Source organism: Bos javanicus, chromosome 8, assembly GCF_032452875.1.
Source record: "Bos javanicus breed banteng chromosome 8, ARS-OSU_banteng_1.0, whole genome shotgun sequence".
Classification (NCBI taxonomy): Eukaryota; Metazoa; Chordata; class Mammalia; order Artiodactyla; family Bovidae; genus Bos; species Bos javanicus.
In genome coordinates, this window is record NC_083875.1 from 59,865,249 (window position 1) to 59,882,850 (window position 17,602).

The 17,602-nt window shown below is 46.4% G+C and overlaps 1 protein-coding gene across 1 annotated transcript; it reads right to left on the reverse strand.

The window, feature by feature from the left end:
• Positions 1–1,756: 1,756 nt before the first annotated feature.
• Positions 1,757–16,565, reverse strand: VCP (valosin containing protein). The gene is made up of 17 exons (XM_061426838.1): positions 16,219–16,565; positions 12,339–12,450; positions 11,981–12,153; positions 10,755–10,897; positions 10,053–10,183; positions 9,244–9,375; positions 7,820–7,922; positions 7,065–7,198; positions 6,851–6,986; positions 6,354–6,466; positions 5,770–5,934; positions 5,557–5,679; positions 5,097–5,309; positions 4,592–4,900; positions 4,162–4,317; positions 2,575–2,729; positions 1,757–2,423 (listed from the first exon to the last, which is right to left on the reverse strand). Exons 1-17 carry the CDS (start codon positions 16,233–16,235, stop codon positions 2,318–2,320), a joined length of 2,421 nt encoding a protein of 806 aa, XP_061282822.1. The 5' UTR covers positions 16,236–16,565; the 3' UTR covers positions 1,757–2,317.
• Between the last annotated feature and the right edge of the window lie 1,037 nt (positions 16,566–17,602).

The window sequence follows — 17,602 nt, forward strand, 5'->3', positions numbered from 1 at the left end:
TCCCATGGATAGAGGAGCCTGGTAGGCTGCAGTCCATGGGGTCACTTAGAGTCGGACACAACTGAGTAGCTTCACTTCCACGTGTTGGAGAAGGAAATGGCAACCCACGCCAGTGTTCTTGCCTGGAGAATCCCAGGGACGGGGGAGCCTGGTGGGCTGCTGTCCATGGGGTCGCAGAGAAGTTCCATCTTTGCTTTTGCCTCTGTGGTAAACTGTTGGTCCTCTATGATCTAATTTGATGCCATATTCTTGATTAGAAACCCATCTTCTAATCATAGAACTTGATCTGCTATAAGACTCATTCCAATTTCTTCCTGAGAAACTTGTGGGGAAAAAGAGGGACTTGCTTTACAGTTCACCTACTGGTTTATACAGAATTCTGCAGGTGCATGTTGACAATAAACCATCCCTCACACTGCCTTCTACAGTTTACGAAGCACCATCAATCATTTTATCAGACTTGATAAAGAAATCTTGAGACCCCAGAAGAGCTAAGTGCCTGTTTGATGCTACACTGCTATGAGCACACATGTCAGAAGCAAAACCAGGCCTCTCACAAGTCTGCTCTTGTTTTTTCCTAAAGAGTCTATACAGTTCCAACCACCTTCCCTATAGGTATACTTTGTGTTATAAGTGAGTACAAAACAATCATTCTAACATAAATTTCTGTGACGTATTATTAGTACCCTTCACGTATTTTGTGGGATCTTGCCATCCGCGCTCTTCCCACAGCTTGATGCAGAGGTATCAAATGTCTTTTCTCCAAAAGACCCTGCCTTTGGTCTCACTGAGGTTAGGTTGCCACAGGGATGAGATGGTGCAACAATGTAAGAGTAAGAAGACTGAAAGCTAAGCCATCAGGATACCTAAATGGTGTGAAAACCAAAGGAGGAGCGAAGACAACATCTGGTAGAGAAAAGTGTTACGGTTAACAGGGAGAGTCAATGCAAATCACAAAAGTGTAAGAATATCTATTTCATAGCACATGAGTTCAAGATGCCCCAATTTAATCAGTCTACGTAACTATCTTGAGTCCTTGCAGATTACCTACCTATAAACGTCAAACTGGAGGCTGGTGTAAATACTAGAATGACTAGCTTGATTCAGCAGGTTATTTTCTCTGCATCATACTCCTCTTCAGTAAGGCATCATGATACCGATCCCAGAAATACTAAGTGATTACGCTGGTACATGTTGAACAAAGAAGACACACTATACCTAGACAAAACTATGCAAGCAATCATCTGAAAAACTAGGAGCAGGGGAGGATGTTTAGTTTAGAAAGAAACACATCCAAAACTAGAATTTTATATTAGAAAAAAAGCTATGTTTTTATAATACAAATTACATAAAGGTGGACATAATTGTAAGTGATCCTCAACCAGAACATGAATATATGAAAATTTCTAGATGCATCAAGAGAACATCCATCTCCAGAGACTATACCCCAACCCAGCCTTGGTCAGGAAAAGGGGACTCTACAGGCCTAGTCTCACCATCCCCATCAAATATAGGTAGAGGATGCCACATTCACCACTTCTGAAGTTCCATCAGGCTGCGCCCTGCCCTCCACTGCAGTCCTATCCAGTGAAACCGCAGACACTGGGCAAGGTAGCAGTACACCAATGTTAATCAGGAGGGGAAGAGGGTGCAACCTCACTTCTAGTATTTCACATTTGGAAGAGTGCCTTGGCAGTGAGGAGCAGCCCAAGGCCCTTCCCAGGAAAGAAGCAGGCACAGGGGCCAGGACTCAGGCTCCATTTTGACCCAACGTTTATTGTCCTTTTACAATATGTCGTTTTTGGTTTAGAAACTGCTTGTGATTAGTTTTCCAACATTAACTCAAAAGCATGTAAAATAAAAATCAACCTACTCTCTATATAAACACCCAGCAACTGTAGCCCTTCACCCTCCTGCCCAGGTTGGGCAGGGGAAAGGGAGGGCTTGGGCAGCATTGAGTGAAGTGCAGATGCTTTGCTGTGGGGACTGGTGATAATGCCTTTGTTCACACCCACAGAGGTTCCTCCTGCACTGCTCTAAACTACAGCAGAAATGGTATAGGCCCCAGGCCCAATTCCTTGTTGGTAATTCACTCTCTGCCTCCCAAATGAAAATCGCTTTTATTTTATCGCTTTTGTATTAAATTTTTTTTTTTGCAACAGTAACCCCCTGTCCAGAGTCTGACTGTAGCTGAACTGTTCAGACTGAGGAATGGAGCAGGCTGTGGGCGCACGCCTGGTCCCTCCTGGGCGAGCGCCCCCACCCTCAGGGAACAAGGTCCAGCCAGGCCAGCTCACTGCTTGCTGGCCACCACCACTTAGCCATACAGGTCATCATCATTATCTTCTGTGTACACACTGCCACCTGTGCCACCGCCACTGCCCTGACTGGGGCCAGCTCCACCCTGGTTTCCTGAAGGGAATCTGTATTAAGAGCAGAGGCAAAAAAGAGGGTTAGGATAGGGCTTGTGTATGATTTTCACAATTACCCCTTCTAGCATCCTTAGGGCTCCCACTACCTTGGTTGTATAGTTCCCCAAGATGACTTAAAAATAGCCCACTGAAACCTAGTTACCTGAAGCTGCCAAAGCCTCGACTCTGCTGAAGGGTCTGAGCAAACATTTCATACTTCCGGATGTCATTATCACTGACAGAACGGCGGGCAAAGCGCATAGCTTCCTCAAAGTGATCTCGGCGGATCTCAGGCACTGGATCATCCTCTTCTACTTCCTGTAGGATGGGTAAACACAGACCACCAGGGCTGGTTAAGGCTCTGCCTGGATTCCTTCCTTAGCCTTCCTGACCCCATTATTGCAGCAGCAGATTGGGCCTCTGCTATCCAACTTGAATATGCTGCCAGGCCAATATTCCTAAAACTGAGTCACTGCCTTGCTTAAAAACCTGCCAATGTATTCTGGAAATGGTAAAACTGTAGGGACAGATTTCACTACCAAGAGCTTATGATGGGAATAAAAAGCTGATTAAAGTGACATGAGAGGGATTTCCCTGGCAGTCCAGGAGTTGACACTCTGAGCATCCAGTGCAGGGGGCATGGGTTTGATCTCTGATCGGGAAACTAAGAATCCGCACATTGCAGCCAAAGAAAGGGGAAAAGGTGGCATAAGGGAACTTTTTGGGATGACAGAAATTTGTCCATCTCAACTGTGGTAGCAGTTACAGAACTTAAAACATACTTGTTAAAAAGCATGGAAACAGTATACTAAAAATAGTGAATTTTACAAAATGTAAATTATACCCCATAAGCCTTTATTTTCAAAAAGAAAATGTCAATGGCTCTCAGTGCTTATCACAACTGAATTATACCTTACCCACAGGCCTCACTTCCAGTAACACACAACCTCTTTAATGTATCCAGGTTCTCCCAATTCCTGCAGTTCTATTCCTCAACCAATCTACTTGGGTGACTTACTTCTTCTACCCAACCTCTATTCTCTTTATAGCCCAGGCTCACACCCTATCTCTTTTACTAAGAAGCCACTCAACTGCTGTGACTTTGGATCACTGTAGTTTATAAGCTTTTATAAGAGGGAAAGAAACATCACCAATGGTAAAGAAAGCCAATTACTTATTTGCTCATTAAGTCAGTTTCCAACACTGTGCCCTGATACAGAAGGAAACAAGTGAGAGAACAAGAGTCCCCATCTTTATTGAGCTTATAACACATACATATCAAATTCTCCATTTGAATTACACTTACACTTTTCTTACACTTTAGTGATTTGCATTGACTCTCCCTGTTAACCGTGACACTCTTCTCTACCAGATGTTGTCTTCGCTCCTCCTTTGGTTTTCACACCATTTAGGTATCCTGATGGCTCAGCTTTCAGTCTTCTTACCCTTACATTGTTGCACCATCTCATCCCTGTGGCAGCCTAACCCCCTGAATTAGGGGGTCCATGAAACACCAGGAATAGGTCCATAGATCCTAGCTTCTCAGCCCTGCTCTATTTGTTTCTATGCTCATTTCTTCTCAGCCTTTGTAATTCCTGATTGACATGGTTATCTACTTAGCATTTTCTCTTCCATGGCATGCTGAACATCTGATAGATGAACTTTCCAAAACCTTACACTCTAGGGCACTGTGGAGACTGTCCCCTGGCTCCCTACGATGGGCACATCTGGGTTAAGGATGCAGACTCACCATTGCTGACGGGTTGGTTTGCCGCTCCCGTTCTCGCCTAATTTCACTCTCGATCGATTCACGAATGGCCAACTTGCAAGCACGTTGGCAAATCTCGGTCAAGTCAGCTCCAGAGAAGCCATTAGTCATTTTAGCCAGGAACTCTAAATCCACATCCTAAAAGAAGCAACAGAGCTACCTTAGCTTTTAGCCTCTTTTCCCCTGAGATACACTGATCTTTGAGCCACCAAAGCACTTCCAATTCCACTTTGTTCCATCTCTGCCACCAGTTTTATTCCTTATTCTAGATCATCTTAATACCCTCAAATTTTCCATCCTTCCTTTTCAACCATAACCCCAGGAATCCCCAATGGAACCTTGTCCAGGAACCAAGGAGCATTCCGCACAGCCTGCAGATTCATGACCCTGTGACCCAAGACCTTGCACCTGCCTTGGCAACTGGGGACTTGCGCAGGTTGGCCTTGAGAATGGCAACACGGGACTTCTCATCGGGAAGCGGGATATAGATGAGCTGATCAAGGCGGCCAGGTCGCAGGATGGCAGGATCAATGATGTCAGGTCGGTTGGTAGCGCCAATGATAAATACATTTTTCTTTGTGGACATGCCATCCATTTCTGTCAGGATCTGGTTGATGACTCGGTCGGCAGCCCCACCACCATCTCCAATGTTGCCACCACGGGCCTTGGCAATCGAATCCAGCTCATCAAAGAACAGTACACAGGGGGCAGCTTGGCGTGCCTGTGAGAGGGACAGATGGACTTGAGCATTAGCACAACTGGGTCTCTCAGACCTGAGAAAAAATGGAAAATAAAGTGACCTTCACTGCCCTAACTGAGCTGCCAGAATGGGATGGTCTTAATCTCCCAAAGAACAGCCTCTACCCCTAACTTGTTCTCAAGCAAGTGAATTGATAGCCCAGGCACTTGTAGCTCACCTTGTCGAAGATTTCCCTCACGTTGGCCTCAGACTCCCCAAACCACATGGTGAGCAGCTCAGGACCCTTGATGGAGATGAAGTTGGCCTGGCACTCATTAGCAATGGCTTTGGCCAGCAAGGTTTTCCCACAGCCAGGAGGTCCATAGAACAGTACTCCCTTGGAGGGTGTCATGCCAAACTTGAGGAATTTGTCTGGGTGCTCCACAGGATACTAGGAGGAAAAAGAAAGACGATTTGGGGATATCTCCCCCAGTTTGAGAGAAACTCAACCTAACAGAAGCATCCTCCCACACCATCTCATGGTGTAAGGCGACAGGCTTCTTGGTGCTTCCAACCTCAGAACAGCAGGTTCCTGAATCATGCTCATAATTTCTGCAATCAATATGCCAACACCCCAATACCACCAGCTCAATGACAATGTGCTGAGACAGTGACCCACCCTGGACCAAGCATCCTACCTGGACCAGCTCCTGAAGCTCACGTTTGACATCCTCCAAGCCCCCAATGTCCTCCCAGGTCACTTGTGGCACCTCTACCACAGTTTCCCGCAGTGCTGATGGGTTGCTCTGGCTCAGGGCCCACTAAAAAGGGAAGAAAAACTGGGGATGAGAATTGCCAGGAAAGAGATCAAAGTGCATGTGCATGTACCTGAAAGGGAGAGCGGCCCTTACTCGGAAGTCATCCATAGTAACTGCCAGGGAGTTCATGACCTCAGCATCAATGGTCTCGTCTTCTAGGTCAATGAGGTCCATCTTCTTACGGATGGCTTGCAGAGCAGCCTCAGAGCACAGGGCTGCTAAGTCAGCTCCCACATGCCCATGAGTCTCATTGGCTACCTGCAGAGAGAAGATCTACTTACTCTCCTGTCTCTGAGAATGAGACCTAGCTTAGATGTCTCTATTCTGCCTTAGATAACAGAACCCTGCCCTCTTCCTCTGACTCCTATCTCTGGGTCCTCCATTTCCCTAAACACATACCAGCAGCCCTTTCATTAGCTGGACTTTAAGTATTCAAGCCTGCACTTGGGGCCTAGAAATAAAGCTGCCCCCAATATTCTGGTTCACCCTAATTCACTGTAAACCAAGAAAAATGCCAACCCTAGTTTCCTGGATTCAATCTCAGATCACTTCCCTTTCCCTGCCCAGGAATTAAAATCAATCGCCTCCCATCTGAAGCTTCTGTCCCTAGTCAGTTCCCTTCAACTGTATGGAAACAAGACATCTGAACTTTTGGCCAGCCCTCATCAACATGCCACCTGTTCAAGGTCCACATCATCTGCCAGCTTCATGTTCTTGGTGTGGATCTGAAGAATTTCCAAGCGTCCTGTAGCGTCAGGGATTCCAATATCCACCTCTCTGTCAAAGCGACCTGTGATATGATACATAGACAGGGATCATTTCTGGTGCATAGGGAAGAAGGGCCCAGGCCTAAGGCGTCCAACCATTACACTGTGACCAGGAAATGTCTGGTGTTAGCACTGAAAGCCCCATATCTTGGGAAATCCCTCAGTCTCAGGCAAACCAGGATGGGTGGTTACCCTGGACATGACAAGGAATAAGGGAAAGAAAGGACCTTACTCTTTACCTAACTGCAAAGGGCTTCATGAAATCCTCAAAAAAAAAAAAAAAAAGAAATCTTCAGGATTAGGTGACTTAAATGAAGGACAGATATGGGATCAACAGGATTAAGCCCAATGGAGACATAATCTCCACGTGAGCAAAGACAGCAAAAAGAGTTATTTGGGGTCCTTACCAAATCGCCGTAGGGCTGGGTCAATGCTGTTGGGTCTGTTGGTTGCTGCCATAACAATGACATGTGCTCTCTGCTTTAGGCCATCCATGAGGGTCAACAACTGTGATACAATACGCCGCTCCACCTCCCCATGGGTCTGTCAGGACAAAATGTCCGGTCAGAAGTGAAGTCAGGACCTTTTAAAACCCTACTATCCCCTTGGTTAAGTTCCTACTTTCTCTCTTTTGGGAGCAATGGCATCCAATTCATCAATGAAAATAATAGCAGGAGCATTCTTCTCAGCCTCTTCAAAGGCTTTACGAAGGTTGCTCTCAGACTCACCGGCCAACTTGCTCATGATCTCAGGACCTGAAAGCAAGTAGAATGCATGAACTGACAAAAATACATCCTTCCTCAATCTCAAAAAGTATTCAGATATCTTGTCTGTCTAGCTCAGAGACAGGTCCTGGGTGAGAATGTGGTAACATCTGCCTACTTTCTCACAGCCCCTACCAACAATTATCCCAGGGTGGCCACCAAGCCAGGATAAAAGGAAGTCAAGGGGCTCAATACACTTATCTCAGTTGAGCTGAAAGGTATGAAGATGGAGACAGCAGATGCTGTGGGACCTCTGACCAGAGCAGGAGGAGCACCGGTTGGACCTCTACCAGTGAAATATCATTCTCAAAGAGATAGTTGATCTCAGCCAGTCTTTCCCCAAACCCTCTCAAATAAGTAAGCACTCCTCTTTAATGTCTTCAGCCTGTTAACGCTCTTTCTCAAGGTAGGATAAATCAAGGGACACCAGAATAGCATACCCTCCTGTTGCTGTTTATCTGTCTGCAATGGACTTTAGAATACAAACACTGAAGTATACATGAGGCTATGTATACAAATAAGCATGTCCATGATTTCTCCTGCTCATGAGACTGGGTCATGCTTAGCTCAGAGTGGAGTCCAACCAAACACAAAGTGAACCAAGTCTCCTACCATTGATCAAAAAGAAGAAGGCGCCAGTCTCATTTGCCACAGCTCGAGCAATCAAGGTCTTCCCAGTCCCAGGAGGTCCATAGAGCAGGATTCCCCGAGGAGGCTGAGGACCAGTAGAGGGTTGATTAGGTTCAGACTCTCATCTTCTCCAAACCCCAGGTACCCTAAAATGGCCTAAGAAGGACTCTATTTAAACAGGATGAGAATTAGAGCTCAACTCGGAATGAGCCCTCAAATAGCAGTTGCTAGGAAGACACTTTACTTCAGACCATACTCACTCCTCTTTGCAGCAGAGATAATAATGCCAGAAAGCTGACAATACTTATGAAAAAATAGGAGACAGAGAGCAGAGAAACCACACTAAGAAACTCTTAGTGTGAGTGAGTCTGAAGATCTTGGATCTAGGAAAAGTAAGAGGGCATTAGGCCAAGGGCATGACTTTAGACAGGTAAGAGCCAAGGACTAGCTCAACCATTGAAGACTGTTGGCCAGAGGCTCACTCACTGCTATCATCACAACCCTCCAGGATTTATTATCATGTGGGAATGCCTTCCCCTACCAACAGCCACAAGTTTTCCTCTTTGAACTTGTCTTTTCTCTGGCTTCATCCACTGGAAGGATATGGAAAAGTACCCCCAGAAAAGATAAATTTATTTACACAACGTATATTAGGGAAAGGGATAGATAGAAACTTCATCTTCAGGGTGTCCTATGATACAGGAACAATTGAGATGTTACATTTTAGACCAGCAGTTCTCAAATATTCTGGACTCAGGATCCTTAACACTGCAAATTTCCTTTACTGCTATTGGGCAACACTTGGCTTCCCTAGTGGCTCAGAGGATAAAGCGTCTGCCTGCAATGCAGGAGACCAGGGTTCAATCCCTGGGTTGGGAAGATCCCCTGGAAAAGGAAATGGCAACCCACTCCAGTACTCTTGCCTAGAGAATCCCATGGACAGAGGAGCCTGGCAGGCTACAGTTCACGGGGTCGCAAAGAGTTGGACATGACTGAGCGACTTCACACACACACATTCTAGACAAGCTGGCAACTATGGTGAGACTTTAAATAATAAATATTTAAAACAGACTATTTATGTATTTATTGGGTTCATTAGATCCATTTATAGGGCCCATTAGATAAGAATGGTCTTTACATTTTGAAGGCTGTAATTAAGAAAAAAAAATTCAACAGAGAACTTAAATGGCCTACTCTGTTCTAGACCATTAGTAGCTTTAACGAATTTAGAGTGTTTTATAAACCTGAATATAGTACTTCCTCTCGAATCCAAGGCAATGATGAAACACAGATATGAAAACATATCTGAAAACAGATATGAAACACAGATATGAAAACACAGATAGACAGTGAGTTGTTGTTAATCACCACAAGTATTCTGGGCTAACAGAGCCCAAAATACTCACCTTCACACCAATGGCCTTAAAGAGGGCAGGATGTCTCAAGGGCAACTCCACCATCTCCTTTATCTGAGCTAATTGTTTCCTGCAGCCACCAATGTCATCGTAGCCCACTTCATTCAAGGACTCTTCCTCATCCTGAAGATGGAAGAGAAAAAGAAAAGAAGGTAAGAATGCTGCGATCAGCAAAAGGTGAGTTTCTCTAAAGGTGGTATAGAGAATCTGCTGTATGAGAAGATTCTCCTCTAAGGGGATCATGCCTCAAAGAACAATTCAAAAAACCCCAGGGCAAGAATTTCTTTATTTATATGGCCATGCTGCGCAGCTTGTGGGATCTTAGTTCCCCAAAAGGGATCAAACCTGCACCCTAAGCAGTAAGAGTGCAGAGTCCTAACGACTGGACTGCCAGGGAATTTCCAATCTTTGCTTTTACTTTATATTTGTTTATTTATTCCATGGCAAAGATTTCTAGCATAGCCTTTCCTCATTACATTGTCCTTAGTCTTATTGCAGTGGGTTCCCCTAAGACCTGAAGCTAGAAAGTGTGGGAAATGGGCAGGGGTCTGGATGTCATCATTAGCATCACTTCTTCAAAAATCATTTCAACCACTTGACTCATTAGGCTCAATCTAGATTTTAAAGATTATTGATATCAGATACTTCTAAAAAATACCTAGGTCCAGAAATGAATAGCCATGCTTTCCACCTCTGGGAAGTAGCTTAACCATCAAGCCTGAGGATTCTTTGGAACTACCACACTACTGCCCTGCTGAGCACTCACAAAGTGGGATACCGGGATCAGGAAGAGAACTCACCTCTCGTTTGATTGGCTCCCCTTCACAGTGGATCACTGTGTCTGGCGCAACAATGCAATAAGGACTGGGATCTGTCTCCACTACTTTGAACTCTACAGCACGCATCCCACCCCGGACAAGGAAAATGTCTCCTGTGAGAGCAATCAGCACAAGAGCAGTCAGAGGTTATCTATCACCAGACCAAGCTAAGAATTCCCCATCAGAACCTGGGATCTAGAATGCCAAGTTCACTAGATACTGTCCTTTCTCCTTCCCATCCAGCATCATTAAGCATCAGGCAAAAAGAGAAAACGAAATTGTGAAAAGTCTCTCTGCCCCTCAAAAGACAGTGAATAAAACCTGATGTGCCAGGAAGAAGCCCATAAGATTTTTGACTTCTGAGGTATAGATAACCCAAGCTTGCACAACCACCACCACCAGCAGAACTGTACTAAGTATTAAATACACTGTGGACTGTGATACACCCCAAATTGCCCACCTCTTCCTTCAGAGATACAAGAGAAGATAGCTTACTGTACTAGAACAAGCAGTGGGAATGGGAAAAAGGGGAAGTGCAAGGAAGCAGGGAAGGAGAGAGTACACATGTGCGGAATGTGTATGTACGCATACATGTATGAGAATAGACAAAGATGGACCAAGGTTTACTTTTGGGTATCCCTACAACAATAGCCCTTGAGTTCAGTCCTTAGAATTATTTCTCACCTTTCCGGATGGGTCGATAAGCTTCCAGGAAGTATGGCTTAAGGTAAACCTCAAAGAGATTGCCAGTGATGCCTTCCACTGTGTCATCGATGGGTAGTACATGGATGCGTTTGCCGTACTTCACATCAGGGCATGGCTGGATACTGAGAATGACAAGCAGACTCCACATTACCAACCACACTGCAGCCCCAGGCTCTGGGTATCCAAAAGGGCCTGGCACAGAGAGCTGATGGCGAGCCAAAGAGAAAAGGCAGGGATGGCTTTAGGTGAAGAGAGGCAAGAGGGTAGGGTGGGAGTGAAGGCAAAGCAACAGCCAAGCAGAACAGGTCATACGCAGGGTAGAGTGATAGAAGGGGGAGCCTCTAGAAGAAGCTGCTGGGATTGCCCACTCCCAATCAATGAGGCAAAAGAAAGACCCACACATCTGGAATCCCCACGAAGACACAAGAGAGAAGGTCTTCAATGAGACATATCCAAGGATGACCCATTCTGGTTACTACTGGTAACCCAACATTACAAAAGGGGACCTTAGTCTGACAAGTGTCAGGGTCAGAGAAATACAAGTGAAAAAATCATCTTGGTCAGATGGTCAGAGCACCTTGAGAAAGTGACTAAGCACTTTCAGGAAGAAGGCTCCATAAAACCTAGAATCCCCCCAAAAGAATCAGAAACCTGAGATGTTCCTGGCCAGGTGACAAGATGGTTGGGTAGCAGTGGCCAGTGATGACTTCAAGATGGAGAAACCTCTTGCCTAAAGTCTAATCACTCAGACTGGAACTATCCAAGGCCTGGCTCAAACTATGCCTCTCACCTCGATTAGCTTGGATCTTTATACAAACCTGCTACGAGTCCACCTTCCATGCCCATACTCCCATCTCATTCTAGCCCCGACAAAAGCCATCAATGCAAGGCTATATAAGCTTATTTGGCAGATACAGCCCTCAAATGGCATCCTAAACCAAGGTCTATGGTGTGACCCCTGGTAGAAAAAAATAAAGGTACCAAGAAAGTCAATAAATGCCAACCTGTCCCAAGGGTCATGAAGAGGCAGATTTTGAAGTCCCAGAGGCAGACCCAAAACCTAAAGACAACCTAGAAACCTAAGTCTTCCCATGGCCTGCAAGCTCCCAGTATCTGCAATTGCCAAGGCCTTTATGGGGGTACTGCCTGTAAAGCAGGCAGTCTCTGGCCTCCCATCCCTGAGGGGCCAAGAACTCCACACACACCTGATAACATCCCCCAGGTGTACGCGAAGGTTATTCCGAACAACTCTATTCATTCGAATCTTCTCATCAGAACATGTGTCATCAGAAAGCACAATGCACACAGCTTCCCGCCTCTTCTTTCCTTTCAGCAACACTGTGTCACCTCGGAACAACTGCAGTTCATCCATCTTGGGCTGAGGAAAGAAGGTTAAGGCCTTTGGGTCACTGGGCCAGGGGATAAGCAGCAGCCCTGGAGGTTGGGATTCCCAGTAAACCCCATTCTATCTGTGGTCACTGCAAGAAAAATGAGAAAAGAAACCTGGGAAAAGCCCTCAGGTTAAGTGCAATAAGCAAAGATTGGACTGTGGACCCAACTTACCTGGGACAAGGATACCACACTGTTGTCCTCATTGATGGCTTCATCAACAATTAACCGATTGGGACGGTTTTTCTGTTTAAGAATGGCTGTTGATAAATCATCGCCTTTTGAACTAGAAAGAGAAAAAGAAGTCAGTTCCAAAACAAATTCCAGTAACGTCCCCACCAGTCTCTAAAACTCATACTTGGGAAAGAAATAGTACATTGATGAAGTTGTCCCCACACAGAGCTCAAATAAAGAGAAAGTAAGCCAAGATCAAGAATGCTTATCAAGTACATATTACAATTCCTGTTTCAGCAACTCTTGGTATTCCCAGTACTGGTATCCCAGCTGTAAGACCCCAGGTGATCTTGCCTAGGGTCAGGAAACTAAGAAAACAAAATAAAAGTGGAGGCTGAGCAGTAATTAGAGAAATGGAAATAGTCTTAGACAGTACAGAATAGTGATTAAGTGATTAAGTGATTAAGACCTGTTGGGTCTGAATTCCAACCCTGCCACTTAGCTGTGATCTTGGGCAAGTGATTTGACCTCTCTGGAGGCTGATATAAAATGGGGACTACAGTAGCACTCATCACAGAGGATTACTATCTTAAGATAGTGAGATGTTGAATGCAAAATGGACTGTCTTAAGTGATATATGAATGTCTGGCATATGGTATCTGACGTTTAGTATGATTAGCATTGCAGAACACAGCGCAAGCTCTTTCTTTGCTGACCTTCCTACAGTAAGTAAGACAACCTCCCATGGGGCTTGGAGAGGCCCCAAGCCCCATAAAGTAAGCCTGGAAACTATGAAGAAGAATCATTAGAATTACCCTTCCTACTGGCTAAACCTGCTGAACGCCAGAGCATTCTGTACACCACAGGAATGCAAAGCATAAAGACCATTATATTTGAAAAAAGCGAACACAAAACACTATCAGATCTGGAATCTTCACCAGAGAGAAGCTCAAGCTCAAATGGAGTTTCAAGGTTATCTCTGCAAAGACACACAACTCCATGGAGTTGGTTCAAAGTTAAAACCAAGAAATGCTGAGACATGGGACAAATCCAAATCCCTCTTGTCTAAATCAAGGTTGCCTGAGTCTGAATTCAGTTTAAACTACCTAAATAAACTATCTAAATAAACTACCTAAACCACTTCCCAACACCTATTTCTCTGCGGGCTCTCCCTTTAAAGAGAAGGTCTTACCTTCTCTTAGTAAGGCTCAGGAAAACATGGGCATTAACCCAAATAAGGAGGCCAGACAATGGAAAACACCAGGGAATAAATAAAAAGAAACATTTCCCATGGATTATTTCTTCACTCAACAAATTAACAAGGGGTGTGTCTGTGTGTGTGTGTGAGCTTCCTGGCACTAGGGGTCAGAATCTGTCTGCTGATGCAGGAGACTCGGGTTTGATCTCTGGGTCAGGAAGATCCCCTGGAGGAGGACATGGCCATGTACTCTTCAGTATTCTTGCCTGAAGAATTCCATGGACAGAGGAGTTTGGCAGGCTATGGTCCATAGGGTTGCACAGAGTTGGACATGATTGAAACAATTTAGCATGCACACATATATTATGTTTTTCCCTGGTGGCTCAGATGGTAAAGAACCTACCTGCAATGTGGGAGACCTGGGTTTGATCCCTGGGTTGGGAAGATCCCCTGGAGAAGGGACTGGCTACCCACTCCAGTATTCTTGCCTGGAGAATTCCATAAATACACCAGGCACTGTTCTAGGATCTGGGAATTATCAGCCAACAAAAGACAAAATAGTATTCCTACTGGAAATATCTTCACAATTTGCAAGAAAAAAAGATGTCTGTATTCTAGAATAACAGCTAGGAAGTTAACAGGATTTTTTTTACATCTTTTGGTCCTAATACATTCAAAAGTAATATTACACAAATCCCACTCATCTAAAAATGTTGTAAGTTTTCTGCTGACCCTCTCACATAGCCTGGATCTTTATTCATTCCCTTTAATTTCCAAGAGTGGAGTTTTCTTAGCTTAAATTTGCCTCCCCCAACCCAAAAATCCCCTGGAGAAGGAAATGGCAACCCAATCCAGTATTCTTGCCTGGAGAATTCTACGGACAGAGGAGCCTGGTGGGCTACAGTCCATGGGGTCACAAACAGTCGGACACAACTGAGTGACTAACTTTTTAACCCAAAGGTGGTGATCACAATGCTGCAGAGGCATACTCTTCCAATGCTGATAAACATCCTGGAAAGCAACCATGGTCAATATGAGAGGGCAATTTAAATCCATCAATTCTCCCTCTCTCCTATGCATCAAAATATCCTTCAAGGGCTGCCCATCTTCCTGTCTGATGTATAGGACTAGGGCTAGACAAAAATAAAGTATCAGGAGCCTCTAGCCATCACTTTGTATTTTAACCCCAAAGCTGCATTCTAGGAAAATCTCCATTCGGCCTACATTCCTGACCCTGGCACTGGAGAAGAGTGGGATGCTCTTAAAAGACCTTTAATTCCACATCTATCTACTGAGATCAAAGGAAGTAACCTCTACATGATGGAATTCAGTTTGATCCCCGGCCAACAGTCCTGAAGAACTGTTTTGGGGGACATCCTCCTGGTCTTCGGCATGATTCAGGCCCTTTTCAGAACCCCAACGGGCCACAGGAGACTTGGACAGAGTTCAGGTTAAGAGTCATCAAAATGACATAGAGATAAGAAACTCTTATGATGCCAGGTTTCAAGAATTCTGGATTTTTACTTTCAGTCTTGGCAACTAAAGACTAAGAGACTACTTTAATTATTAAGTAGTTCTTTTAAATAGGCACCTGAGTAATACTTCATCTCAATTCAGAAACTTGAAAAAAGGGAACACGTCTCAAAAAAAAAAAAAAAAACCCCACCTAAACTCTCAAGTCAGTAAAGTGATTTGCATAGAAGGGTTTCCACAGGATGGCAGTGTCTCCCCTTATACTCCTAGTATCTAAAGCCCTTGATTCTAAAATGGGCAGAGGTGGTCAGGTTTTATCTGATGCTTTCCTGAGCAGAGGGCCCAGGATTTCTCAACACTGCTGCTTAGGGAAAGGAATGTGTGAGTTTAAGGGAACTCTAACCTTCACACCACAAAGGCTGAAATCTAGAAAGGCCGACAAAAAACGACCTGAGATTTGAATTTTATCAAGAACCTAAAGAATCCCATTTCACAACATCAAGGAAAACTGACGAAAGCCTTCTCGTATGAATAACAGGCCTCAAGTATTATTAATATGAAGGCGGCCAGAACCGAACGGCTGGGCCCGCCCTCTCCTCAACAGCCTCTCACCACTCAGGTCTTCAACTACTGGGCACGCCAACCCAGCTCTAAAAGGGCTTTCGTGAGCTTCCCTGAGCTCCCAGGCCTTTCCCAGCTCCGGCATCCGCCTCGGTCTCCGGGCTAAGGCCTTCACGTGGCTCAAAGTCCACGCCCACCGGGCCCAGTTAGGGCGTTGGGCCCGCCGCGGGGCCTGCGCTCTCCTGGGACCGAAGGCCCAAAACGGGTGGCAGATCAGATCGCAGGTGGGCGCCGCAAGGCCCCGGGGCTCTGCGCCGTCAGTGTGAGCCCGCAGAACTCACTAGGTCGGGACGGCCCTTCCAAAGGAGCCAATCAGGCCGGCCCGGGCCTGCATGACACAGCACGATCTGGCCCAGGCCCCGACCCAGGCCCAACGCAAGCCCCGCCTAGGGGGCGCGCGGGTGCGCAGCTGGGCCCGGTGGGGTCCGCGGCTCCTCATTCGCCCCCTTCCTCTTCTTCCCTCTCCCTCGTTCCCTGTCTCCACCTCCAAGACGCGCCCACAGCCAGGCCCGGCTGGGCCTACCCAGCGCGGTGGGTCTCCCGGTGCGCGCACCCACAAGGGGCGGACGGGCGCGCGCACACACTCACTCAGCTCCGGAGGCCATGGCGCGCGCTTCTCCCAGCCGGCGGCTGTGGCGGACCGCGGGTAACGGCTCTGAGGGGTGGCAGGCGACCGACTGGGCCGGGACTCGGCTCTCCCGGAGGGGGGGCGAGTGGCGGCGACAAACCCGCAGGCCTCCCTCTCGTTTCCTCCCAGCGGCACTAGGGCGGTGGACGAGCGGGCGGGCGACGCTAGCGCCTGATCCGCGAGGGGGGTAGCGGCGGCGACGACTCAAACGACGGCTGCAGACGCTTCGCTAAGACTGAGCGGAGAAGAGCCGAATCATCGGAAGGAGAGGTGCTCTCACCCCAGCCAATCAGCGTCTGCCCTGGCGACTCCCGCCCGCCTCTCCGTGCCTCTCCCCAGCAACCCGCGGACCGGAGCCAATCAGGAAATTCGTTTGTGGCCTGGCTCCCGCCTCAGGGGCGCAACACGCCTAGTAACGCCACGTCAATTGGCCGCAACGCTTCGCTTCCTCGACGGATTGGGATTTCCGACCAATCAACGAAAAGAACAGGGCCAGATCGACTGGCGAAAGGAGAGCCTTTATCCCTGGGAGGCAGACTCTCCCACTTGGCTCCAGTTCATTGGCTCCTGACTTTACCCTACTAGAAAAACCTGGCACAATGGATTGAACCCTTATATTAGCCTAGTCCAGTTGTATTGATAAACTACACACCCGTCTTCTACCAAAACCTGAGTATTCACTCTAACCCCTCTCCTTGCTCCTTCAGGACGCCGGCTCCAGCCACCTTTATTCTAGACTCTAACACCCTCTTAATCCACTCTACCCTATCGTCATTACACTCTTTGGTAATCGTAATCCCATAGGCTTTACAGTTTCTCGGGACTTGGAGATACATGCTTCCTTTCCACTGGCTATTAATATTCATGGCTAAAGGAGGGAGTAGACTCAAGTCCAGAAAGGAGTCAAAAGGCAGCTACAGAATACACAGCAGATTCAACAGAGCTCAAGGCAGCAAGAAAATTGTACACTGAGTACAATTTTGAGTCTTGGAAGTCCTTGGGCCCAAAATGCCAGGTTGTTGCTGTTAAACTGCTAAGTAGTGTCCGACTCTGCAACCCCACAGACTGCAGTGCGCCAGTCTTTCCTGTCTTTTACTATCTCCCAGAGTTTGCTCAAGTTCATGTCCAGATCGCCAGGTAGCCCTAACTATTCAGTCTGCAGCTTTGAGGGTCCGTTGACTGCATTCACCCTTCACCCCCTATTGACACAGACATATTTGACTCAAACAGTGGAAATCCAAATTTGGGATTAGGTTGGGGGTGGGAAATTCTTTCCTCTAAGAATTTTTGCTTTCAGGTAACAAGGATTAAAGGTACTGCTTCTTGAGTAAGGATTCCCTTAGC